The sequence below is a fragment of the Boleophthalmus pectinirostris genome, unplaced genomic scaffold (genome assembly GCF_026225935.1).
Source record: "Boleophthalmus pectinirostris isolate CB_2022bp ecotype Guang Dong unplaced genomic scaffold, ASM2622593v1 HiC_scaffold_19, whole genome shotgun sequence".
In the NCBI taxonomy this organism is placed as follows: Eukaryota; Metazoa; Chordata; class Actinopteri; order Gobiiformes; family Gobiidae; genus Boleophthalmus; species Boleophthalmus pectinirostris.
Window position 1 is genome coordinate 21,439,316 of NW_026571140.1, and position 27,002 is coordinate 21,466,317.

Here is a 27,002-nt window from a genome sequence, read left to right on the forward strand (position 1 = left end):
GAAAGTACTGATGGGAACATGATCGGTGTGCGGTGAGAACTGACGCGCACTTGCCTTGTGCTGTTGACAAAAATAACGTCAGCTGAGCTGTGTACATATTACCTAGAAGCGAAGAAAGCAAGAATATAAAATCCAGTAATAACCCTTATGAGCAAAAAGGCAACAACGTGGTAGGTTTCGTTTAAAGTTGACCCGGGTGGCATTTTCAGATTACACATGTATTGGTTTATTTGAATCGTTTAGCTTAGCTACTCTGGCTTTAGCTTTGGCTATCCAGGAAGGATGCTGCATGATGAAAGCTGGTTTTATTCAGCTAATGCAAAATGTAAATCCATATTACCTTATGCTGTTACATTAATTATGTTTTGATGACTTGAAGTTCACCGTTTACGCGTGTTCTCATTGGTTAGAGTTGGTGAGGCGATGATGATGCTTCTTTTTACGCATGGTTATGTGCGGCGTAAGACGAAATATCCTGTCTAAAATGTAGAAAAAAGGTCCGTTATTCGCACTTGGGTATTTATAAGTGTATTTAAATAAAATATGAATATTAATTTGTTTTGAGGTGCATGTGTGTGTGCGCGCGCTTGTGTATGTGCGTGTGTAGTATTTCTTCTGCTGTATCTGAACCTGGCCACAGCAGCTCCTCCTAGTGCTGTCCCCCTGTGTATTCTTGTGCCCTTCTTCGATGGGAAACAACTGTAACGCCTCCTGAGCTACAATACTTCTGCTGGCTCCTCTCGCTGTTTACTTATTTATTTATTTATTTACTGGTATTTACGTATTTGAGCAAAATTTTCCTTACATTACAGTAATTGCAGTAATTTAACTGTATAGTTGAGGTGCTCAAAAAGAGTAGGTAGAAGTACAAGCTCCCCCATCTCTATGGTGGGCCAGCCACCCTGCTAAAGAAACTGTATCCATGATTTTGTTATGATCCAGAACTCAAAACCATCATAGTAGGAGTGTCGACTGGCTGGTAAATCAAAAGCCAAGTCAGTTGTGAATGTTTTAAAAAATGTCCACACTTTCAGTAAGCTTCCTGAAAATAGTTCAGATCCTGACCCAGCAATGCATGTAATAATTGGTGTTCAAAAAAGTTTCAAGTAAAATGAAGGAAATGTATGTCTGTTTTTCAGATGTAGCCATTAAAATGGAGTATGGTGAGAGGCTAGCACATTTCCGACAGACCCGACTCAATCCCTTTGATCGTGGAGAGGAAGAAGATGACCCCCAAGAGGGAAAGCCTGCACCGAAGCAAGGTAATTAGGAGCAAAAAACAGTTGGCTAGTTGATTTGCCACAGTACTGCTGTCTGGGCCTTGGCTTGAACATGACGTGTAATGAAAAATTAAATCAATGTCCAGACATAAAATAAGTTGGTAGTGTTTTCTTGAAAGTTTGAGAATGTCCACAGAGCACAAATATAGACAAAATACAGTATCAACTCTGTAGGCTTCTCCCAACTGGCATCACTTTGCTCAACACACCCAGGAAAAATAATAGTTTGGACATTTTATGAAATCAAGCATAGACGTTAAAATTTTTAAATCTTTAAATTTCCTGCCCATGGCAGGTAGATTAGATATTTTGTTGAATTCATTTATGCTTCATTTGTAAGGTCATAAGTTAGACCAACAGCTGTGCCTCTTAAAATTATTATGATTTAAATGTTGTCATTCCTAACAGCTCTCTCCAATTAGCACATTTTGCTGCTGCATTTTATTATCTATAGTACATATTAGCCTAAGGAAAGGGAAGTTAAAAACAATGCTTTTTCAGTTCACATAAGCACTTTGCCACACATCACTTCCTTCTGAGACATTTCAGTGAGTTTTTAAGGCTTCAAGGTGTCTATTTGTTCAGTGCAGTGTAACCAGTCCAAACTTCAACATCCCAGCAGGTAGGTAATAAGTTCATGATCACTGTCTTACTGAAAGAACAGCTTAACGGACATACTAGTCTGCTTATTGTTAAAACATCGACCTACATTGAATTGTCAACCGTTGATTGATTAGTTATCCTCATTTTTCATGGGTTTACATGCAGCATGTGCAACAGTAATGTTGGAATGGATAGGGCTCATGATTCTCAGCTGTGACCCATAAACACATAGAGCAACATGACTTCAGAAGCAGTTTCATTGTTTTCAGTTTTAAATATCTGTATTCAAATGAAAATACAGTTTGTGGTTTACTCTAACTTTAAAGCCTGTTCAGTCACCTATTACTATAGTTTATTGGATATCCGTTCTTTCTTGGTGTTTATTGACTGCTGGTGCTGGTACAAGTGCACTGTTAGCATGTAAAGACAAGGGAATACTTCTGTTTTTGCAGAATCCAGACCAGAGTTGTTGTCTGGGACTCGGACCCACAGCTCTGACAGGACCATGGACCTGGGTTTAGCTGAAGATCACTTCTCTAGGCCTGTGGTCAGTCTCAATTTCTGTTATGTTTCCTGGTCCTGATTTTCTAACATTTAAACATTATTCTTTAACTCTGTTGTAGGGTTCATTTGTAGCTTCTGATATTGAAAAGCTGAAGCTTGCAATTGAGGAATGCAAGAAATTAATCTTGGAGTTACCAGAGCACTCAGAGAGACAGAAGGACACTGTGGTTAAACTCATCCACCTTCGCCTCAAGCTGCAAGAGCTCAAGGTTTGATATGTTTAAACACTAATGTATGCATAATGTATATTTTATTATAGTTTATATTTACTAGTATTAATCATTGTTTTATGTTGCACCATACCACCAAAGCAAGTTCCTGGTTTAATGTAAATAAATTGATTCTAATTCTGAATAGGACAGGTTTAGTTTCAGTCTAATGCATTACCACATGGAAATTACCAATATAAATGTATCATTTATAATGTTAATACATGTTAATACAGTTTGTTAATCAAAAGCATTTTCACAACAATTACTCTTAATCTATATTCTGTATATTTATAGCCCCTTTGTGTGAACTGATTCCTAGAGAGCATAGTTTCTCAGACTCTAATGCACAGGTGTCAAACATAAGGCCCGGGGGCCAGATCCGACCCTCCAAGACCTTTAATCTGGCCCTCAGCTGACTTTCTACTAAAATATTGTAATTATATTTCTATTAAAATATTGTTAATTTTCTGTGGTGTTTATCACAGCAGCGTCTCCAGCGCCTCTGTGCGTGGTCTCCCACCAGAGCAACACAAATGAAGAATTGCCTCTTTCTAAAAGCTCTTAAAGGACAATCGTTTTGACTGTTGACCGTGACACCCTCATCAGCAAAATGTCACAAATGAGAAAAGTGGAGCCGAGTGCAGGATTTTCCAAGAAAAATTTACTTATTCCTGTTTACATACAAGTTCATGTTAAAACATTGTGTTGAAATTGTATTTTTCTTAAAGTTTCAGGTTGTTCATAATATTATAATATTTTGTAAAAGAGTTCATCAATTAAAAAAGATTTCTGTAATAGATTTGTGTTTCTCTGCCCAAATATTTAAACTTATTGTTATTTTTGGGGTTTATATGCCATGAGTTTTCTGATCCGGCCCCTTTGAGATCAAAGTAGGTTGGATACGGCCCTCAGACCAAAATGAGTTTGACACCCCTGCTCTAATGTGATTTTTGGTTTGTAATTTACTTATTTTTATAGAGCATCGACTAGAAACATTCTGTTAATAAGAACGTTTTTATTGACTTCTGTAATATAATAACTGTAACTAATTTGCTGTCTTTACAGTACAGAGTACAGAGTACTTTGTGTATTGGTCCTTTACAGAGTTTTGAGCACACTCACACATTTTTTTTTATTTTCAAGGATCCAGAGGAAGATGAGCCTAATTTGAGAATTCTCTTGGAGCACCGATTTTCTAAAGAAAAGAGCAAAAGTGTGAAACAGACATGTGACAAGTGTAGTGCCATTATTTGGGGTCTCATCCAGACTTGGTATACATGCACAGGTAAACATAAGTTCTTGATACAAAGCATTTATTCACATTCAGATATTCAGCAGTCATAATCAAACTCGGCTACTAAAAGCCTCTGTCATGCTGCATTCTGAATTTGATGACTTTTGACCTCAAACAAATGTTTATGGCACGGTATGGCAGGTCAGATAGCCCTCGGACATGCTTCCCATAAAGGCACATTGTTTATAGAAGATGTTTTACAATCATGTTTTTCAGACCCATCAAAAACAGGCTACTCAGGTCACCACGGCACTCATGACTCAACCAAACTAACACTCAATGACTGTTTATTGTGCTAATTATTGTTAATGTAATGGAAAATGCTATAAATGTTTTCTTTGTTTCAGGATGTTATTATCGTTGTCATAGTAAATGTCTGAACTTGATAAATAAACCCTGTGTGAGGTCCAAAGTCAGCCATCAGTCAGAGTATGAGCTCAGTATCTGCCCTGAGATTGGTCTGGACCGTCAAGACTATCGCTGCGCTGAGTGTCGGACACCAGTTTCACTGCGTGAGTAACATCGCCCAAGGGTACTATTGGGATTATTTGTTAATGCTGTGTATAGAAATATTACATGGAAAATGTACTTAAGTGTATGTCAACAAAGTCACAAGTACATCCTGGTAGCTTTATAATGTGTTTGTTTTAAAGGGGGAGTGCCGAGTGAAGCCAGACAATGTGACTATACAGGCCAGTATTACTGTAGCACATGCCACTGGAATGACACGGCTATTATCCCTGCCCGGGTTATTCATAACTGGGAGTTTGAACCACGAAAGGTATAAGAGAAGAAGCTACAGTAAATATTTGTTGGATGAGGATGAATCAAAAATAGCACATTTAATATTGCATTTATATTTCATAGGTCTGCCGATCTTCACTACGTTACTTGGCCCTTATGATGCCGCGACCTGTATTAAAGTTAAAAGAAATCAACCCACTGCTGTTTAACTTTGTGGAAGAGCTGGTCGAGATCAGGGTAAGATAAATCAGAGTAATTCACTTAGGTGATTTATGCAGATGTATTCATTCTAATCTAAAGATCAAATAATTTGTCGAAATAATACTGACATATTTATTTTACTTGCAGAAACTTCGTCAAGATATTCTCCTAATGAAGCCCTATTTTATCACCTGTAAGGAGGCTATGGAGGCTAGACTTCTCTTACAGGTTAGTCATGTAAAATAAGCCTGTAGTGGTTAAATTTGCTCTCTGATGTTCCGTGAATTCTCTTCTTGCATATTCATGAAACCAACCACTTCCAGACGGAAAGAACGAGTCTACTCGTGTTTAGGTTTCAACGACGGTAGAAAAACAGTGTTCGCCCCGTCTTTTAATGAAGTTCTCACATAAACAAAACAGCAATGGCTTTCTCCACATACATACGTGAACTCAAAGCGCCAGCTCCCATTGGCTACACATCCGGAAATTCGAAACTAATCAATCTGAACCAATTCAAACTAAATTAAAATTATCTCATATGCAAATTATCAAACATAGTACAGCAATGTAACCCTAAATTTAGTTGCAACAAGCAGTCACTTCATATAACACAAATTACAGTATTAATTTGAATCTGAACCAAAAAGGAGCCTAAATTACAACATAGAAAATGGCACCAACATTTCCGGCCCCTAATTGCTCATCATGGGGATGACAATTACATAACTAAACTAAAGAGTCATTTTCTATATTCAATTCCCTTTAGTACTTTTACTTAAGTCCAAACCGCTGTAAACAACCTAAAACTAATCTAATGGAAGCCAACAAAAAATAATAATAATAAATTCCTAAATAATAATGTCTTTCATTGTCCATGAGATTCTTCCATCTCCAGCAGGAGACACAGCTTGTCTATGGGTCTCTCCAGGGTGTTGGTCTTCGTTTTGATTAGGACTCGACGGACAAACCCTTGGGCGTCAGGGATAGTCTTCTCCACCTTCCCCATTAACCAGGACCCTCTTGGAGCCCTCTCGTCCACGATGAGTACGATGTCTCCCTCTTTCACATTTCTCTTCTTTTCCAGCCACTTCTGCCTTTCTTGTAGGAGGGGCAAGTATTCTCTTGACCAGCGCTTCCAGAAGATATCAGAGATATACTGCACTTGCCTCCATCTTCGTTTGGAGTATAGATCCTCCTTATGAAACATGCCTGGAGGGAGCGCTGGTTTCCCTTTAAGAAGAAGGAGATGATTTGGTGTCAGTGGCTCGAGGTCATCCACATCATCAGATGACTTGGTGAGGGGTCTGCCATTAATCACTGCTTCTGCTTCGCACATAACAGTGTGCAGACATTCGTCGTCAAGTGACTGGAGCTTCAGAAGACTGGTAAGTATTTTCCTTACTGTTCTTATTTGGCGCTCCCAAATCCCGCCATGGTGCGAACCGGCAGGTGGGTTGAAGATCCAAGTAACTCCTCTTTGCAGCAGAGCGTCAGAGATCTGGGACTGGTTCCATTCTTTCATCGCCTGACAGATCTCATGTTCTGCAGCTACCAAGTTCGTTCCGTTATCAGATCTCATAACTTCTACTTGTCCTCTTCTGGCAATAAATCGTCTCACTGCATTTATACATGAATCTGTGTCGAGTGAGTGTGCGATTTCAATGTGGATGGCTCTGACTGTAAGGCAAGTAAATATGACACCATAACGCTTGACTCGTGCGCGCCCACGCTTAGCTTCGAAAGGGCCAAAGTAGTCTACACCGACGTTGGTGAACGGTGGATGGTCAGGCAGAAGACGATCAGGTGGTAGATTTGCCATTTTCTGTTCACTCACGGCAGCTTGACTCTTCAGGCATTTCACACATTTTGAAAGCACACTTCTCACAGCTGCATTTCCTTTACATATCCAGACCTTTTGCCTTAGCTGAGCGAGGGTGTGGTTTCTCCCTCCGTGTCCGATTTCCTCATGAGCATTCCTGATGATCAAGGTTGTTACGTGATGATCCTTGGTCAGAATGGCTGGATGCCTCATATGTTCTGGCAAGGCAGCATGGTGCAATCTTCCGCCAACCCGGAGAACGCCATCTTGGAGGAAGGGATCCAGTTTCACGATGGAACTGCTTCTCTTGATCTTTTCTCCTTTCTGCAGTGCACAAAGCTCTTCGTGGAAAGTTTGACTTTGGCAGAACTGAATAATAGCGGCTTCTGCTCTTCTGATGTCCTTGACAGTCAGATAGGTTCCTTTTAGGGAAGATCTCCATTTCTGCATGTGTTTCTCAACTGTTTTAGTTTTCACATCTTGACTTGGCTGGGCTTGAGACTCAAACATCTTCCTTCTTTCGCAGAGGCTTCTAAGTAGCTCCTTCAGTCTCAACATCCAGGCGACGGCCTTCCTCAGACTGTGCCAGTTGGAGTAGTAATGAGTTAGCTTGAAGAGAGGGTCTGTGCTTGAGTCGACTGCCTTAATAACATTCGTGCTGGTCATATGCTTCACTTCAGCATCGTCTTCACTTATCTCTCTTGAGAACTCTGATAAGACCGGCCATTGAGATTCGTTCTTGGCTAGGAAGTCAGGACCTTCAATCCAAATCTGACACTTCATGAAGTACTCTGCATTCATTCCTCGGGATGCATGGTCAGCCGGATTAGAAACTGTGCTGACGTACCTCCACTGTGCTGGCCTCGTGTTTTCTCTGATTGTTGATACTCTGTTTGCAACAAAGGTTTTAAAGCGAGCGCCATAGTTGTCGATATATCGGAGGACAGTGGTGCTGTCTGTCCACAGCACGGAGTCTTTGAGGTCCATCTGAAGCTCTCGCCTCAAAAGCTTATCCATTTTTACCGCAATGGTAGCTGCTGTAAGCTCGAGGCGCGGGACGGTGACTGGTTTAAGCGGCTTCACTCTGGATTTTCCTAGAAGAAATGAGCAATGGACTCGACCGTGGCTGTTCTCGATGCGGAGGTAAGTAACAATGCCATAGCCCTTCTCGCTAGCGTCGGAGAAGTGGTGCAGCTGGGCCGACACTACTGGACCAAATCCCTCAGGTTTGAAGCACCTCCTAATGGAAAAGCTGGAGAACTGGCTCAAGTCAGACAGCCAGCCAACCCATCTGTTTGCTATGTCTTCTGGAATCTCATCATCCCAGGCAAGTTTCATTCGGCAGAGATTCTGGACAATGATCTTCGCAAGAAGAATGAAAGGCGACAGAAATCCAAGGGGGTCATAAATTGAGCTTACGACTGAGAGGATACCCCGTCTGGTTAAAGGCATACTCTTCACAAGGATACGAAACTTGAAGGAATCTGATTCTATGCACCAGTCCACCCCAAGGGCCCTTTCCATCGGTAGTTCATCCCTGTCCAGATCTAGATTCTTGATCTCCTTTGCTCTCTCGTGTTCGGGAAGAGATGACAGCACTTCACGGCTGTTGCTAGACCACTTAGTCAAATGGAATCCTCCACTCTCGCAGAGCGCCACAAGGTCCTTGGTCAAGGAAGTAGCCTTTTTCTCATTAGAAGCTGAGACCAGGCAATCATCGACAGAGAAGTGCTCTAGGACTGTAGTTACTGCCTCAGGTGATGATCTGTCTTTACCATCCTCTGCAGTCTTCCGTAAAGCGTAGTTGGCACAGCTCGGGCTAGACTTGGCCCCGAACAAGTGGACTACCATCTTGTATTCGCGCAGAGGCTGGTTTAGGTCACCCTGTGGCCACCAGAGGAAGCGTAGGAGATCAGAGTCCTCTTTAGGGACTCTCACCTGATGATACATAGCCTCAATATCGGATATGAGAGCGACATGTTCATGGCGAAACCTCGTCAGGACTCCAACCAGACCATTAGTGAGGTCTGGACCCTGTAACAACTCCTCATTTAGTGACTTCCCTTGAAACGAGGCGGTGCAATCAAAAACAACACGCATCTTCCCCTTTTGCGGATGGGTCACACCATGATGGGGAATGTACCATACTCTGCCATCGTTGCGGTTGAGCTCGTCCGTGGGAACTTCTACTGCATAGCCTTTACTCAGCAGGTCTGACATGAAGGTCTTGTAGTCATTGTGGAAGCTGGAGTTCTTGGCAAGTTTTCTTTTCAGGTTTGATGCTCGTTGCTCGGCAACACATTTGTTGTTTGGCATCATCACGTTTTTGTTTCTGAGAGGCATTCCGATGCAATAGTGTCCATTGACTTTTTTGATTGTCTCATTCACAGACTTTATAAACTGAATGTCTTCTTGTGACATTTCTGACTTCTCTTCGCAGGCTTGCTCTGGAAAATCGTGATTGTATTGCTGTAATAGCATGCTGTCCACACTGCTGACTGACATTCTGTTGACTGAAGCACCTTGACCGTAGTGACTTGACTTGTGGTGGCTGTCACCTTTCTTGAGAGGGCCATTTACTACCCAACCAAGTGTAGTCTTTATTGCATAAGGCCCATTGTCTTGACTGTGGATAATCTCCCACGGCTCCATGGCAGAATGAGCATTCATTCCGATGAGCATCTCCACATCTGCGTCGATTTGTGGTAGCTGTATTTCTTTTCGCAGATATGGCCATCTTTCCAAGTCTTTCTCTACAGGGACATTGTCCTTTGTTACAGGTATGTCCGTGTGGGTGTAGACATCTGGCAGGCTTATGTACTTGTTTTCTGTCAGACCACACACTTCTAGATCTGAGAGCACGAAGCAGGACACAGGCTTCTCCTGGCCCATAGTACGGAGTAGCACCTGGGTTTTTTTACCATGGACGCCAAGCCGTCTCATCAATTTTTCCGAGCAAAATGTGGCAGAACTTCCTGAATCCATAAATGCATATGTCTCTACTGTCGTGTTGCTCTTCTTGGATTTGATGCGCACAGGCACGATGGAAAGGATGCAATCGCTGCCTCCGGCCCCGGTGACTGTTGTGAGTTCACTCTTGGCTGACACATGTTCTTGTGGAATTGAGTGTCCACTGATGGAGCCTTGACTTTTCTCAGGCTCGGCATGGGCCTGGTCGACATTGACTTCTCTTTTGCTGTGAAGCAGACTTGGGTGTTTCTTGCTGCAGATTTCACATATAGCTCTCTTTTTGCAGTCCTTTCCTACATGTCCTTGCGTTAAACACCCAAAACAAAGTCCTTTTCCTTTAAGGAAGTCAATTTTCTCCTTATTTGGCAGACCTCTTATTTTGTTACATGCACTCAGAGCGTGTCCTTTATTGCAGTACAGGCATGGCTCTTGAAATGCATTGCTTGTTTGCTTGTTCTTTCTTGATTCTGAGGCATCGTCATCTAGTGCAACACTTGTAGCACAGCCAGTGGTTCTTTTCAGTCGACCCATCGCAGGTTTAACGCTTACCTTGCTCCTTTCTTTTGCTTCGGAGGATTCTTTGACATCGCCGAACAGTGGGTCTAAAGCTATCTTGGCTTGTCTGTTGATATACATCACGAGATCGGAGAACTTTGCTCTTCTTCCTTCGTGTTCTTGTATGTCAAAGGCTATGACTCTCCATCTTTCGCGAAGTCTAAAGGGCAATTTGTGGACAACAATTCGAAGGTTGCTCGGGCTGTTCATCTCCTCAAGGTACTCCAAATCCTTCATGACGTTGTTGCATCTGGTGAGAAATATGGAGAAACTGTGAAGTGACTTTGGCATCTTCTACTTTGATTGGAGGCCATTTGACAGCCTTGTCCACATATGCCGCGGCTATTTTCTGCTCATTGCCGTAGTGATAGGTCAAGAGCTTTCTCGCTTCATTGTAGCCTTGTTGTGCACTCATGTGTTGGCAACTTCTAACCAGTTCTCTTGGTTCACCAAGGGTGAATTGCTCTAGATAGTACAAACGATCAGCGTCGTTGTCTGTACGGCTGTGAATAATGTGCTCAAAGGCCCTCAGGAATGGCAGGAACTCAAGAGGATCACCACTGAATTCAGGGACCTTTTGTTGAGGCAGGTTGGCTAGTCTCTGTTGTGTGACCAACATCTCTGTGATATCCTTCTGTTTCAATATCACTTCGCCGAGTTCGACTTGCCTTCCATTGGAACTTGTGTTTGCGTTATCGTCATTTTCATTCTTTACTTGCACATAGGAGGTGTGTCTAGTTGGACCTTGAAATGCACTGCAGTCTTGGATAACTCGAGGACAGCTGGTCAATTTTGGTTTGACACCTGGAGCATAATGTTCGATGGTTGCTGTTGTATGCATGTTTTTGTTGAGGTAGGAATTCATGCCGTCGTCCATGTTTTCTGTGTCATCATATTCTTCCAAAACTTGTATCTTTGCTGTGGACTCTGTGATAGCAGTTTCAACATCCAGCTCCTCCATTTGAGCCTTCAAATGAATCTTCTTGGCTTTCAGTTGTGCTTCCATTTGAGCCTCTTCCAACTGCAGTGCCTCTTTTTTCTTAAGTGTGGCTGCACGCGCAAGTAGGGCTGCACGGTGAGCTTCCTCCCTTTTACGCAGGGATGAAGCATGAGATGATGCACTGGATGACTTTGTGAGTCTACTGCATACGCTTCGTGGTGGGACTGAACCATAATTTTGTTGTACCGTGGATAGACTGTCATCTGGATTCACCTCTTCAGCGGCCTTGGCTCGCTGTCTTCCATTTATTATCCACTGCTCCAGTGTGGTCAAAAGAGTCTCATACTTTGTAAGATTTGGCTCACTCCAATACTGCTGGTCAGCTTTCCTTTCTTCATCTGATAACAGTTCACTAACTGCATTGTTTACTTCAATAAACTCATTTAGGAGTTTTGAGTAATCACAGAGATGATCTTGTTCTACTATAAGCGCATTGGAATCATTTTTCATGAGGTCTTTTATTTCTTCAGCTTTGGAGACAAGGCGTGCTAAGACACGTTTTCTGAGGTTCATTTGTTTATCAAGTTTCTCTTCTAGGGCCTTTACAGTCAACTTTATCTTTCTTTTTATTTCTAAATCAACATTTCCCTCCATCTTGTTTTCATCCACAGACATTTGGCTATTAATGATAGGTAAGTCTCTTCTTACAGCAAACTCTTGCAAACTTCTGAAATCTGGATCAGCAGTCCTTTAATTTTAAAACATATAGTTTTCCAAAGTAAAATTTCAGGGCTGACTTTATTTCCAGAGGCAAACTCGAGCTTCCTTTGGGCTGATATGACTAGCTAACAATAGCGCCCTCTTTGTTCTGTGTGGCTAACTGCGGAGCTTAACGTTTGCGTGTTGACTTGGTCGCGTTACTTGGCTACGGTAATTACAATGAAGTAATCGTCGTCATTTGCCATTAGTTGCGAGATCCAGATTATTTTTTGTGTACTCATCCTTCATCGCTGAAGTCGTCTGGGAATCCGATGGGGTTGGCATCGCGCAAATCCTCTTCAGCTAGCCATCCCGTTCTCAACTCCCAGCGCTGCGCAACTTCCCTCGGATACCGGTGATCTTCTCTCGCCCTTGGCGATTGTTTTTCTACTTAATGTAGTGGTTAAATTTGCTCTCTGATGTTCCGTGAATTCTCTTCTTGCATATTCATGAAACCAACCACTTCCAGACGGAAAGAACGAGTCTACTCGTGTTTAGGTTTCAACGACGGTAGAAAAACAGTGTTCGCCCCGTCTTTTAATGAAGTTCTCACATAAACAAAACAGCAATGGCTTTCTCCACATACATACGTGAACTCAAAGCGCCAGCTCCCATTGGCTACACATCCGGAAATTCGAAACTAATCAATCTGAACCAATTCAAACTAAATTAAAATTATCTCATATGCAAATTATCAAACATAGTACAGCAATGTAACCCTAAATTTAGTTGCAACAAGCAGTCACTTCATATAACACAAATTACAATATTAATTTGAATCTGAACCAAAAAGGAGCCTAAATTACAACATAGAAAATGGCACCAACAAAGCCTTTAATATCCTCTTTTCAATAGCTCCATCTTGTGGTTGTAGGCAAACATAAGCCTATGTACAAGAAGCAGTGCCAAGATCATTCTTTTTATTTGCATAACACTGCATCTGATAAATCATATCAAAAAGTTTTGCAAATAAATATGGTGGATCATTGCATTTTATTCCTTTTCAAAAGCTTCAAGACCGGCAGCACTTTGTGGAAAATGACGACATGTATTCACTACAAGATCTGATCGACATTTCCAGTGGCCGCCTCAGCTGTTCTCTCACAGAGATTCATACCACATTTGCAAAGCACATTAAATTAGACTGTGAGGTTGGTGCACACTACGTTTCTTACCTCTGTTTCAGATTATGTCTTTCCAACACTACTTTTACTGAATCTTGTGTGCAGAAATGTCAAGCCAAAGGATTTGTGTGTGAATTGTGCAAAGAGGGAGACATCCTGTTCCCTTTTGACAGCCACACTTCAGTCTGCCAGGACTGCTCTGCTGTCTTTCACAGGTGAGTTTTCATGTCATGGAAAACACTATTTTTGAGTGTGATATTTTCATTAACGTCTCCTTGGAGCTAGTGTGTTGTAGTAGATATTGTTTGGCTTGTATCTCTTTAGGGACTGTTATTATGACAACTCTACAACTTGCCCAAGATGTACCCGGATGACAGGGCGCAAACAGGATGAGCCGCTGGACATGCAAACTACATAGTAATGAAAATAATACTACCTGTTGCACTTAGTTATATTTTATTTCTTTTAGAACACCAAGTGTTAATGCAGATATGTTTAATTCATTCTGTATTTAATTCATTAATTCTGTTTGTGCACTGTGTACGGATTGTACAGGGTATCCATCTAATCAGATTCCCATTTAATTTAATTCAGACTGAAAGGTGACAAACTGAACTTTTGTTTAAGTGTGTGAAGGAAAGTTTTCCAAGCTGTACTTTATTGCATGAAGTTATTATACAACTAGTTCATACAAACCATTATCTGCCTCAAACATGTTTTATTGCTACATTATAAAGAAGCCTCAAAATTAAGTTGATAAAATACATTTTTGATACACTAATCTAATCACTCACTTGGTTTACCCCTTCCCCCGTTTTTTTTAACTAGGTGTTTTGTTAGTTTATCCAGAAATGTTATATTAATACATTCCTTGTGCATCTTAAAACAAATTTGAAGCGACGTGAAATAAGACTCCCCTCATTAATATTACAAGGTAGAAATTGAAATTGTCAGAATGTAATAAATAATAAATAAGTAGGTAAAGCTGCATTTGGGCTATTTCCCAAGTAAATAAATAGTCATCACAATTTAAACTGCCAGTATCAACATCAAAAACTACCTACTTTTGTGTTTGTCAGTCCATATTATCAGCATATTCGCCATAAAAAAAAATCGGGATATTTTCTTAAAATTAAGCATTTTCTCTGAGGGTATGGTATACTATGCATTGTTGTTAAGCAATTTACATAAGCCTATGTAACTTTCAAACTAGGGGTGAAAACAAACTAAATTACGAAATGTACGTTGTTGTCCAGTATTGCACGAATAAAGTATTAAGAGTCAGACTTTGTTTTTTTTGTTTTGTTTTTTTTTCGTCAAACTCTCGCGATAGATTTTCAACGTGACCAATGTAACAACTGTCAACTGGCTACAAGACAAACTCCATCATAGTTGATGCAGAAGGATCGAAGCTCTGTGAACGATGGGGCTGTTGTCTATAGGCATAGGGCCCCTTCGGAACCGAGCCGGGACAGTCCGGACCTGGAGCCGAGATTTCTCTACTATTTCTGCAACACACAATCGTGCAGCCGCAGCTTTGGTAGGCAACGAATGCATTGCATTGCCAGTCTAGAAAGTGTTTTGGATACCAGTAACACTGCTATTGCGAACAGTGGGTCATGTAGCCTTATTGTTATGATAGTTTACTATTTGAAACTGTGTAATAGATAGGCGGTAATAACAGCTGGGTGCACAGTCTGCCCTATACATTACATGAAGGAGTCACGCCGCCGTGGGAAAAAAGTACACTGTGTTCTTCAATGCACACGCACATCCCAGAGATGTTTATATACAGAGGTTGTTTGTAGTTGTTTGTTTATAGTTACGCATGTTGCTCTGATAATTACAGTGTTCTTGAAGTGTTTCCTTGGTTCAGAGGGGTGTGTCTGTTTAAAGAAGCGTGCACGGTGCTTGGTGAGGATCTTCCTTTGTGTAACAATAAATGTTATAAGCCTAGTCATTCTATGGATGCTATAGGGTTCTCCTCAATGCCATCCAGATATAGACAGAAGGTTGATTAGCCTACTTTTTGATTTGAATTGTATTTTTAACATTTTATTTGACCGTAACAATACGTTGTGGTTGTGATTTTGTGCACATTATTCTGCCTGCTTTAGCAGTATATTACATTGTTCTTTCAGAAGGTGTCCTGTATCAAGAAGAAATATGGAGGATTTTACCAACTTGGTATTCCCCTCACTAGGTCACTTAGTGCAAACAAACCACCAAGAGGTAATCTTTCCATATTATTTTAAGATTTTTATGTATTTAATATTTTGGTCCTTACCATTTTCATTGATAGGTTTTGAGAAATTCTTCCCAAAGAATCAAGAAATCAACAAATCTGTTGAAAGTGAGTTATATGTTGACTTTGATTCAAGTTCAGTATTTCATTTTCTGTGCCAAAATAATTTTGCTTTGTTAAATATTTAGAAGAACAAGTAAAAGATCAAGAGTCATTTGAAAAAGAAAATGAAGATGACACTGAAAACCAAAACAATCATAAAGAAAGAAAAAACAAACAGTCGGACTGGTGGACACGTTTTCAGGTAGATTTTGTACCAGTAGCCTATATCATGGAGTTCATCAGGTAAATTCAGCTTTTGAAGGTCTTTGTTTGCTGTTCAACAGGAGGAGTGGTCCTTTAATGACAAAATATATTTGAATGTTGCTGTTGCTGCTGCTGGAGTCTCTTCTGCTGTATTGTACTTTTACTTCCGTGAGACTGGGGTCCATATTTCCTGGAAAGACTTTGTGGACCATTACTTATGCAAAGGCTTGGTAACGACTGATCTTTGCTATGTCCACTTCACAAATACAGCACACATAATACTGTGCCAATTGCAGGTGGATCACCTGGAGGTCATCAACAAACAGTATGTCAGAGTAATTCCTGTCAGTGGAGTTGACACTTCACAAGTGGTTAGTGTTTGACATAAACTTAAAAAGAAGATAATGATACATATGAATATATGTGAATTATATTGGTTGTGTTTTAGAATTACTTGTGGTTCAACATTGGCAGTGTGGACTCCTTTGAACATAATTTGAAGGTGACTCAGCAGGAAACAGATTTAGAGTGTACCAAAGTCCCTGTGATCTACTGCAGTGAAACTGATGGGTAACCATTTGGACTTAATATAAATAGCTTGTATACAGAATAGCCCCTTGTTTAAATTGACTTCTCTTTTTTTTCAACAGGAGCATTCTGTTAAACCTCCTCTCCCCTTTACTGTTGATTGGGTTTTTACTTTTTGCCACACGTCACGGTCCTCTGTCAGGACGGAACCTTGGTGGACAAGGCAGGAGTGTTTTTGACATGAGTGAATCTAAAGCAAAGTTATTAAAACACAATGTTGGTGTGAAGTTCAAAGATGTGGCTGGGTGTGATGAAGCTAAATTGGAAATTATGGAGTTTGTTAATTTCCTGAAGAACCCAAAGAAATACAGAGACCTTGGAGCTAAAATTCCAAAGGTTTGTCATGATTACACTGCATATAGTTTATACATTTAATTAACCTTCATAAGATGCTATTAAACTCGGTTGTTAGGTCATTTGTTGCCATTTTTTGCATTAGGGCGCTCTGTTATCGGGACCTCCTGGGACAGGGAAGACACTGTTGGCCAAAGCCACTGCAGGAGAAGCTGATGTCCCGTTTATTTCTGTAAACGGCTCTGAATTCCAGGAAATGTTTGTTGGTGTGGGCTCTGCCAGAGTAAGCTCCACAGTCATCTGCGTTTTATATCATATTCATACAAATTTAATACAGTACATTATTTGTTTTTTATTCAATTTAATTTAAATCATTATATTGTCATTATGAAGCAGACAACAAAAGTGAGATAAAAACATGCTATATTAAATGTGATCTTATTTTCTGTTGACTGTTAGGTGAGAGATATGTTTGCCCTGGCACGGAGACATGCCCCTTGTATCCTGTTTATTGATGAGATTGATGCTCTGGGTAGAAAGAGAGGAAATGGTAACTTTAGCTCCCACAGTGAACAGGAGAACACACTCAACCAGCTACTTGTAGAGATGGATGGTAACTTTTTCAGTTTTCTTTGTGGTGCATTAAGACATCATCAATCATTAGTAACTGTACTCTCTTTTTTAAATAGGTTTTAATAGCAACACAAATGTGATAGTTTTAGCTGGAACCAATCGAGCTGATATCCTCGATCCAGCTTTGCTGAGGCCTGGCCGCTTTGATCGTCACATACATCTAGGTTGAAAATATTTATACAAATGTTTTTGTAATTTTAATGTTTTTATTCTATTATTTTATCATTTTATTGTGTACTTCTTGTCTAACTAACATCAAGCAACAAATGCGTTTATTTTACTCAAGTGCAGCTACTTTATACTTAATTTCTGTTGTCACAAACTGCTACTTTAGTCTTAAAATATTGGTGTTAATTTTATTAATCCTTGCATGACAAGAATGTTCCTCTTTGAACTGGGAACTATTAATTAAAAAACATATACATATACTTTTTTCCACAGGACTACCAGATGTTAAAGGCAGGGCGTCCATTTTTAAGGTGCATCTAAAACAGCTGAAGTTGAACTCCTGTATAAAACTTGAACTTTTAACTCGAAAACTTGCTGAACTAACCCCAGGATTCACTGGTTAGTGTGTTAATGTGTCTTGTTTCTGAGTGTTTTTTTTGTTTTATCTGTGGCATTTGCTGTGCTTGAAAGTTATTATTCCCATGTTCCAGGGGCTGATATTGCTAATGTATGCAACGAAGCTGCTTTAATTGCAGCACGTCATCTGAATCCACATGTTGACTCTAAGCACTTTGAACAGGCAGTGGAGAGGATAATTGGAGGTATATTAACTTTTGAAATAAACCTGAAATACAAATTGCTATATAATCCTATGTTTTGTTTCTCCCAGGTCTCGAAAAAAAGTCCCACACTCTGCAGCTTGCAGAGAGGACCATAGTTGCCTATCATGAGGCTGGGCATGCGGTCACTGGTTGGTTTTTAGAACATGCAGACCCTCTTCTGAAGGTGCAGCCTTTTTCATCACCACTTTTTGTTGATTTTCCACTCTAAATAAATTCTTAAAAAGGTCTCCATGTTCTGCATTCAGGTATCCATTGTCCCCAGGGGCAAAGGCTTAGGTTATGCCCAGTATTTACCTAAAGAACAGTATTTGTTCAGTCAAGAACAACTGTTCGACCGAATGTGCATGACCTTAGGAGGTCGAGTGGCTGAGGAGGTTTTCTTTAAACGCATCACCACAGGGGCTCAGGATGACCTCAGAAAGGTCACACAATCTGCTTATGCACAGGTAGGCCCACTGTATTTGAGATTTGAGTATGTAAGATATAATGTATAATCTTAAATTAACATTCTACTTTGTTGTCGTCTATATTTTAGGTTGTACAACTGGGAATGAGTGAGGCATTTGGTCAGATGTCATTTGACCTACCTCAGCTTGGAGACATAGTTACAGAGAAGCCTTTCAGTGAGCCCACAGCCCAACTCATAGACCAGGAGGTTCGTGCACTTGTAGCTGCTGCCTACCAGCGCACCCTGAAGCTTGTTACTGAAAAGAAACAAGCTGTCGACATGGTGAGCAATGTTCAATATTCAAAACAGAGCTGGGATAGATAAATGAAGAAAACTAATCTAAAGTGTACCCTAATCTTGAACCTGTTATTTGATATAGGTGGCCAAACGTCTCCTTAAAAAAGAATCATTGCAGAAATCGGACATGGTTGAGCTGTTGGGTCCCCGTCCATTTAACAAACCATCAGTGTACGAAGAGTTATTAGAAGACAAGAGTAAACATGAAGTGGACATGAAGTTGCCGCCTGTTAGTTTAAAAACTATAGAGACGGAAAGAACAGACCACTTCTGTGATGAGACAATTTGGACACACTAATGTCTTGTCAAACTGTCTGACAGCTTGACCTGATCCATGACTTATCTGATCTATACTGATAACCAATGCAGTGGTTTGACAGGTGAGAATCACCTTGAATTGTGCAATTTAAGATTTTACATTTATGATAAAAATCTGAATCAAACTATTTTACACAGCTGCCAATAGCTGTTTTCTTTTTTTATAACACCTTTTAAAATGATATTGATACAAAGATGTTGAAAACAAATTTTCACATCAAATTGTTCCAGCCTGGAAACAGGTCCCTAAACTGGCAGTGACACATATTTTAAGTATCTCTAAGATACACATGTTCTCTGATCAATTTCATAGTTAATGAATATGAATATAGGAAGATGAGGGTGTTTACTGTAAGATATGGTGACTTTTTTGTGTTATAAATTAAATCACATAGTTTTTAAGATGTTTATTTACCCTTCACATTTTCCAGTGTTGATCTTTATAGCATATCAGCTATATCTGCCTCAGAATTATTGGCATTGATGATTAAACTAAATTGCAAATTTGGCACTTAATTAATTTTTTTGGCATTCTTATAATTCTCTCTATAGTGCAAGTTAAAATTAGAAACTTTTTTTCACACATTTTTTACAGTTTCCTTTAGCCAGTTACATGAATGTATAAATAACTTCATAATCAACTGTAGTTTTGTTTCTTCATCTCAAAATGCCAATAATCCTAAAGTATTTGTAACATGTATCTTAGAGAAGTGCAGTATGCTTTTAAAATTTACAGTACTGTAGTGTACTCTGACATCTACAGGGTGTGACAGAAATAAGTTTTGATAAGATGCGTTTAATTGGATAGTTGTGTGCATGTCAGTGTTGTAGTGTGTTTACAGTATTTCTGTATTGCATTTGCCTGGAATTAACATCATACCCTGCCATAGCGGAAAAATATGAAAACCCTCAGTCAGACAACACTCACTCACCAAAACAAATGAAAAAATGTTAAAAGAAATTATAAGTAAGTAGTATTGCACATCTCATTGAGTCATAGCAATGAGTTCAGAGTTCAGTCTGAACTGGCCCAGCACCAGGACACTTGTGTGGTCCGTTTGTCTCTCCGCTGTCCAATTGTTTAGATTTTCAGGGCTGTTTGGACCTCTCTAGTTTCATTACGGGCTCCATGGTGTCCGAGTCGCTGTGGTGTTTCCTCTCTCTCTGCGTCTCTGCTTTACTGCTGCGTGTCCACGAGGGGGAGCGCATGTAGCCAGTCTTCTGCAGCCCAGGCTGCTGGGAACCTGGAAAGACAGACAAACAAACACCATGCAAATATGAAATCAAATGTATGCAGTTAATCTGTCTTGAACAATGCATCACAGAAATAACCCAAAGAGAACAAGATGCATGCAAAACTGTTTTGATGACTTGCGCTGCCTAACTTTAATTTATAAGAGTTTATAAACTCTAATAAATGGTGAATGGTTATATTGCGATGGCAGGTTTGTTTACGCAAGTGAAAGATAATTTCTCTATTTATATGTGACATAATATAAGGTTACGACTTACTTCCCATTGTTACCATAGATATAACACTATCTTTAGAACCGAAGTATTGCTTACAAGAAGAATAAATCGAATTAGCTTAATATATAACCAGTTTATGCTGGCATTACTTTCTTGGCCACATTGTGGTGATGTGCAACCACACAAAGAAACCTACGAACAATTAAGGGCTGACAACAGCTGTTCACAACTTATATTTGTGAAATGGAGACTTTAAAATGAAAATGGTGTTATGCTTTATACCATTTATAAAATGTTTATTAAAAAGCTGTAGATGTGGTTTAGTTTTAGTTTTCAATCAAGATTTAACTGGCTTGACTTTTAAGTGATTTTAGTGGTCATTTGTGTTGCATATAAAAATAAGTGAAGCAGATAAAAGACCAGCTTCTCCACAAATGTGTTTCTCGCTCGTCCTTCTGTTCAGTTCACTGCAGAGTCTCTGAGCTGTAGTGTCAGTGTGAGCTCCTTCTGTGCTGCTGGCATACAGCCATTCCACTCACCAGTCTGTGGCCTTTCCTGCATAATAATACAACTCTTAAAAGCACAAAAAGTAGACTCTAACATACATATGTTTTAGAAGCGTATATGTCAAGCCTTGAAATTCGATGGTGTATTGGAAACTGTTGGAGCTTTAGCTCTTTAATAATTATACTTTGAATGTAATACTAAAAACTAAAAATGAATATATGTACAAAAATCAATCAAATCAATCAAAACCTTTTATTTAAAATCTTTCTTCATCTATCTCCAATTATGACAATTGAAACACCAGTTTATTTTGTCTTCTATGTACTTTAACTCCTTGGATTCTTTTTTAACGACAATACAGTAAAGTGTATTTACCTTGTTGACATGTTTCGGCAGCTAGTTGCAAGCCATCTTCAGAACTGTCACCGGTGTTGGTGGTGACATGTTGTATATCAGCTGTTGTTACTTCCTGTAGGCCAGTGTTCTCTGGAGAAGGGTGTCCCAGGTGTGTGAAAGGAGGAATGCTCCATAATTACGGTTAATGCTGTCCATGCCTCGTTTCCTGATTTCAGTGGCCTCCCCGATCCAGTGTTTGAACGTATTGTTTTCCAATTCAATGACCAATGATTAGAGGCATAACTGAGCCATGAAAAGACATAACATAAGCACTGTAGTCAAACCATACGCAAAACTCCGCCAACAGCTAATACACCCCAAAGATAAAATCCCACAAGAACAAAAATGCAACACCATATACGAAATCCAATGCAAATCATGTAATAAATCATACATGGGGTAACGGTTGGGCATTCCACATTTGAAAAAAGGAACACCAAAAGGAATGTGAAACGGAAACATCAGAGAGACTCACCAGAACACAAAAAGGCAAAGCAAAACAGGAACACCTAAAATCCGCCATATCAGACCATTGTAAAAGAAATAACCACATTATGGATTGGGACAGGGCTCGGGTCATTGGATCAGAAAACAAGTTCAAACGCTGGATTAGGAAGGCCACTGAAATCAGAAAAAGAGGCACGGACAGCATTAATTGTGATGACGGAGCGTTCCTCTTTTCACACACCTGGGACACCCTTCTCCAGAGAACACTGGCCGACAGGAGGCATGGTCAGTCTGAGCGACCTGCCAGGTCCAACAGGCTGACCACGCCTACAGGAAGTAACAACAGCTGATATATACGACATGTCACCATCAACCCCAGTGCCAGTTCTGAAGATGGCTTGCAGCTAGCAGCCGAAACATGTCAACAAGGTAAATACACTTTACTGTATTGTCTTTAAAAAGAACCCAAGAAGTTACAGTTCCACCAGTGTTTGTCTTGTTTAATAATGTTTGACAGTCATTGAGAGCAGCGCATACCTGCCTCTCACCTATACAGTCCTCATCTCTCTATAAACCCTGCATTACCATATAAAGGTCCTGTTAAAAAGAGCATGTGCTGTAATGTTAATGTCACTTGTATAGCAGAAGAAACACTGACAGTGCCGATATCCCATTAGAGCAAACATCATGTAGATACATACATAGATATAGACTCATTTCCTAATCCTTACACTGAATCTTTTAGCCTTCTGACACCAAATACACTATGTTGGCCCTTCTTCCAGGTGCATATGAGCAGTTAACTTTCCGCATACAGAACTAGCTCAGCTTCTGTTTCATAAATAAAACATTAGGGAAATTTTGCTTCCGATTGCAATTTTAAAGAAATGGCAGAAGTGTGTGTTAGCCAATATATAGTGTGCTCATATGAATACTAATAGTATGTCTCACCTGTTTGATATTCACACAGCATCAACTGGCATTGGTGTAATGAAATAAATGCAGTGCAACATTTACATACTGTACATTTCCAAACATAATCTATGTAATTACTCACTGTTAAGACACGTTTTTGAAAATAATAAAGTTGTAGGAATGTACATTTACACTTTATAGCATGAAACCCTAAAACCCTAAAAGCCCATAACACAATCAAATTAGCTCATAACATGTTAATTATTATTATTATTATTATTATTATTATTATTATTATTATTATTATTATAGGCAACAAACAAACTTTCTCCTCTAGTTTGTGACTAACCTGCTGAGGACTCATTGTGGTTCTCTTCATCAGAATCGACGAAAACCTCTGCTAGCTCCTGGTCGGACATGTCCGTCAACTCTGTCAGATCCAAGAGGTCAAAGTGGACCTCCAACGAAGACACACTGCTCAAGGGCTCTGGAGACACACACAGACAAATACATATTTGGAGTAAGCTCATTAGAGTGTGTATTACTTCTTTTCAGCAAGACAGTGCTATAGCATCTTTTTCTATATCAGCATCCTTTAGGATTACATGTGACCTAAAAACCTAATCGGTTGATTCTGTGTGAGGGACAATTTCTATTTATCAAATGTGTTAAAAGTCCAAACCATGTTGTTGTTGTTAAACAATTAGAAGCTGTTGATGCTGCGTGATTTCAATATAAAACTCTACAGTACTTGTCTGCATGGAACACCATCTGTGCATCTTTTGTGAATGACATTATAAAACAATATTTTTATTAAATATAATTTATAATATTTTGTATGATTTTCAAAGGCACACTAAGTGAGATGGGCTTGTGTGACAAACCAATCCAAGCCAGCGATGTTGAGGAAGCATTCACTGTATACTTCAACACAGAGTGGAACCATAAAGCAAATGCAAAAACACAGCAGTTTACCAGAGTAGCATGTATGCTACTCACACAAGAAGTCCTGTGGGACATGTGCGTGACCCATCTCACCTCTGTTTTGTCCATGGGACTCTGCTAAGCTGCAGGATTCAGTTAGCCTCTGTTGTCCTGTGCACATTTGACATTCATAAATATTTACTAAGCCCTTGACCTTCTTGCCCATATAATTAGATTGAACTGGCATTACACTCCAATATTAGCTGTGCTTAGAGGTGAAGAGGTTTGAACAATGGAGGGTTAATTATGTATAAATTCATCCTAGGGCTGGGAGATTTTACCTGAAAAATAAAGTTGTGGATTTTTTTCCTCAAAAAATTGGATTTTCAATTGGATTTTCGATTTTTTCCCCTTTCCCCCTAAAAATGTTCTGCAAACTACAGAAACCTGTCAATTATCATACTTAACCCATTGGCCATTGGGGGAAATCTATCTTTATTTTATAACAAACAAATCATAACAGTTTTGCAGCTGCATTTAAACATGTGGCTGATGTGTGGCAAAAGATGTGATTGGCACTTTCACATCATTTCATTTAACGCCACCGATTTCAGAGCTGGTCCTGTGCTAAACTCCTTTGCTTTGCTTTTCTCTGTGAGGCACAAACACACAAAAAGGAAGAGCACATCACTTCTAAAGTTGTGCTCCCTGTGAGGGCAGTGAGTCTTTCCCACATTTCCAAAACCATTTCCAATGTAAGAAAAAGCGGGAAATCAATTTCATTATAAAGAAATTCGAAACTCACATTCGATTAATCAATTTAATCATTTTTTCTAATTTATCCAACCCCTTGTAATATATAGACATGAGCTATACAAATGCAATTGGGCTACAATTTTATGGTTTTCCATGTGCATTCCAGAGTGTATGTAAAAAACACTCCTCCACTGCTCTGACTCCAAAAATGCATAGAAACAGCATGACATAAACACTAAGGATGTGTAGAAATGTAAATCTCTAAATAAGAAATAAGAACAATATTTAATTTGAACAGGGTAACAGACAGCTCGTCATTGCAGACAGTTCATCACCTTAACTTCTTCCTTCTCAAAAAACAAAACAAACAAAAAACAGTTGTTTTATGCATGTTTGTGTGATCCTATTTGTGTTGTCTCCCTCTCTTGTTTGGTTAGTTTAACTGTTTGCTATATTTATATAATGTACACCATATATTATGTAGCTAGAGGAAGGGCAAAAGTGCAGAGAAACATGAAAGGACTGAAGATGCAGAGAATGCTTAAATTAGGCAGTTGGCTCCAGCTGTATTCTACCCCACTTTTCACAGGCTTGTTTAAATTTCATACATTGTCATAGGCAACCTTTTTGCTGTGCTGGTTTTAGTATCCCACCCCCCTTCTTTTCTCTTCATCCATACTCTTCTTCTTTTGAATAATTGATCAAGTCTTTTTCCCTCGCAAAGGCAGACTGAGTGAAACAATGGCAAATCCAATAAATGGAGCTTAAAATGCCTGCATATGTTGGGGAGTTGACTTAAGATCTCATAGCAGTAAAATCACATAAAAAAGGCTTTCTGTGTGTTAGTTTGTAAGGATATTAATAATTAGGTAAGTTCAGTGACAATGCCCCCCCTGATTTTTAAAGCTCTTTTTGAGGGAAATTTGTGTTCATATTGTCATTTCTGCATTGTTAAGAATAGCATAGACTTGCTTCCGTGTCAGGTTGAAGATGAAGTACTGCTTAATTTGTCCTGAAGTGCTCGGTAAAAATATAAGGCTGCCTTGTTGCCCATGTTACTGGTGTCTCTTGTGTCAGGGTTGTGTTGGCCTATACAAGCAGCTCTCTGTAGGGGACTTAACACAATCAGGTCTTTGAGCACTGTGGTTGCTGAGAGAATTAACAGACAAAATCAAGATCGATGCTTTGGATGTTGTGGCATGCAGTAAAACTTGAGTGTGTGGACTTTTATAACTTACCCCAAAACTGCTCTTTTTACTATACATTTCAGCCTCATATAACAGATGTTTTACTTTAAGGCATGTGGAGTATTTATACTGTTTCTCTGGGCCTTACCCCGGTACTCGCGTCTCCTCTCAGTGATGTGCAGAAGGCTGGCAGCAGTGTGCCCTGACAGAGCTCCTTCCTCTTCAGCCGCAGGGGGCTGGAACAGATCCCTGGAGAGGTCTCCGGAGCTGGAGGGCTTCAACAGCTTCTGGATGTCTTTGTTTGGCTCTGTAAAAAATTGTAAACATAGATTATTACATTCAAAAAGCCATCTAACTTATTCTTAACTTATTCACATATTCTTTTTAGAGAAAGACAATCTAAGACTTGATGTATGCTTAGTTTTAAGGCATGATTATAGGCAGGAAATAAATGTGTCCAAACAGTAGCCAGACCCTCTTGTCAAAGCCTGATCTCGTCAGATTCAAACGCTAAGTAGGGCTGGGGCTGGTTAGTACTTGGATGGGAAACCACTGGGAATATCAGGTGCCACAGTGTGGCTTCAGTGTCAAAACTGTTGCTGTGTCCTTAGGCAAGACACTTCAGCCATATTGCCAAGTATGAATGTAGTGTGTGAGTGTTGATGGTGATCCGAAGGGCCAATGGCACCGATTGGCTTCCATCAGTCTGCCCCAGGGTAGTTGTGGCTACCATAGTAACTTACTGCCACCAATGCCTTATTATTATTATTATTATTATTATTATTATTATTGTAAATATGACATTTGTGAGTTCATTTTCTTAGCTATAGATCGAGACTTGGGTTGACACATACCAGTAACAAAGATTTAGGCTACTTTAAATGAAGAAAATGTCAGATGGCTACAGACTAACACCAGTATTTGGCAATATTAGCGTACGATTGTAAGAGGGTAGTCGATACTCAAAAATATTATGTTAACAAAATCCAAATCCATTAGCTTTTACTGATATGAACAAAACACTTGGCAAAGCCCGCGACCACATCTGCTTCATTTGAATCATTACTCGAGGACTGAAAGCAGAATGTCAGTAGGCCTACGAGTGTCCTGCACGTTAGGATGTTCCTACCTTTTTCTATTTACTATAGCATATTAGGCCTACACTGTTGTTTATTATCGGACATAGGGCTGGGCTCACCACTGAAAGCACACAACTTAGGCTCCACTGATTAGGATTGCATTTTCATAAAACAGACTACACTTCACCTATGGGACAAAGATTTGAAGAAAACAAAAACAAAAACAGTTATTCTTACCTGGGCTTCCAGCCCCTCCCTGTGCCTCCATGCAGCCCAGCCACAAGCGTCTGTTGTTCCCTACAGCGGCATCGGAGAGGAAAGAAAGAAGCCGGGATA

At 39.8% G+C, this 27,002-nt stretch overlaps 3 protein-coding genes across 4 annotated transcripts; 2 read left to right on the top strand and 1 right to left on the bottom strand.

Annotated features, from left to right (window-relative positions):
* Positions 1-20: 20 nt before the first annotated feature.
* def8 (differentially expressed in FDCP 8 homolog) lies at positions 21-14,351 on the top strand. The gene is made up of 12 exons (XM_020941381.2): positions 21-170; positions 1,140-1,262; positions 2,336-2,430; positions 2,507-2,656; positions 3,803-3,944; positions 4,301-4,465; positions 4,607-4,734; positions 4,821-4,934; positions 5,046-5,126; positions 12,952-13,092; positions 13,171-13,280; positions 13,390-14,351. The coding sequence occupies exons 2-12, from the start codon at positions 1,154-1,156 to the stop codon at positions 13,481-13,483; spliced, it is 1,329 nt and encodes a 442-aa protein (XP_020797040.1). The 5' UTR covers positions 21-170; positions 1,140-1,153; the 3' UTR covers positions 13,484-14,351.
* A 37-nt stretch (positions 14,352-14,388) lies between these two features.
* On the top strand, positions 14,389-19,785 carry LOC110175396 (AFG3-like protein 1). Of its 2 annotated transcripts, none has more exons than XM_055154467.1 (17): positions 14,389-14,605; positions 15,207-15,297; positions 15,368-15,418; positions 15,499-15,614; positions 15,697-15,846; positions 15,913-15,987; positions 16,065-16,186; positions 16,267-16,540; positions 16,644-16,781; positions 16,958-17,111; positions 17,188-17,295; positions 17,573-17,698; positions 17,791-17,901; positions 17,970-18,085; positions 18,168-18,368; positions 18,458-18,652; positions 18,750-19,785. In XM_055154467.1, exons 1-17 carry the CDS (start codon positions 14,489-14,491, stop codon positions 18,963-18,965), a joined length of 2,361 nt encoding a protein of 786 aa, XP_055010442.1. In that variant the 5' UTR covers positions 14,389-14,488; the 3' UTR covers positions 18,966-19,785. The 2 variants fall into 2 exon arrangements, with proteins under 2 accessions (XP_055010442.1, XP_055010443.1); XM_055154468.1 differs by having other exon boundaries at positions 15,210-15,297.
* Positions 19,786-19,965: 180 nt separating this feature from the next.
* dbndd1 (dysbindin domain containing 1) lies at positions 19,966-26,963 on the bottom strand. Its single transcript, XM_020941697.2, has 4 exons — positions 26,904-26,963; positions 25,748-25,894; positions 23,070-23,207; positions 19,966-20,229 (listed from the first exon to the last, which is right to left on the bottom strand). Exons 1-4 carry the CDS (start codon positions 26,932-26,934, stop codon positions 20,075-20,077), a joined length of 471 nt encoding a protein of 156 aa, XP_020797356.1. The 5' UTR covers positions 26,935-26,963; the 3' UTR covers positions 19,966-20,074.
* Between the last annotated feature and the right edge of the window lie 39 nt (positions 26,964-27,002).

What these genes read in the sequence shown, in the direction of transcription:
- def8 (XM_020941381.2), top strand. Translation starts at nt 1,154, where the DNA reads ATGGAGTATGGTGAGAGGCTAGCACATTTCCGACAGACCCGACTCAAT. An exon ending in GGGAGTTTGAACCACGAAAG is followed by an intron (nt 4,735 to 4,820) that starts GTATAAGAGAAG and finishes TATATTTCATAG; the next exon opens with GTCTGCCGATCTTCACTACG. An exon ending in TGCTCTGCTGTCTTTCACAG is followed by an intron (nt 13,281 to 13,389) that starts GTGAGTTTTCAT and finishes GTATCTCTTTAG; the next exon opens with GGACTGTTATTATGACAACT.
- LOC110175396 (XM_055154467.1), top strand. Translation starts at nt 14,489, where the DNA reads ATGGGGCTGTTGTCTATAGGCATAGGGCCCCTTCGGAACCGAGCCGGG. An exon ending in TTGGTGTGGGCTCTGCCAGA is followed by an intron (nt 16,782 to 16,957) that starts GTAAGCTCCACA and finishes GTTGACTGTTAG; the next exon opens with GTGAGAGATATGTTTGCCCT. An exon ending in AGTGGAGAGGATAATTGGAG is followed by an intron (nt 17,902 to 17,969) that starts GTATATTAACTT and finishes TGTTTCTCCCAG; the next exon opens with GTCTCGAAAAAAAGTCCCAC.
- dbndd1 (XM_020941697.2), bottom strand. Translation starts at nt 26,934, where the DNA reads ATGGAGGCACAGGGAGGGGCTGGAAGCCCAG. An exon ending in GCACATCACTGAGAGGAGAC is followed by an intron (nt 23,208 to 25,747) that starts GCGAGTACCGGG and finishes GTGTGTCTCCAG; the next exon opens with AGCCCTTGAGCAGTGTGTCT. An exon ending in CCACAATGAGTCCTCAGCAG is followed by an intron (nt 20,230 to 23,069) that starts GTTAGTCACAAA and finishes CTGTCTTTCCAG; the next exon opens with GTTCCCAGCAGCCTGGGCTG.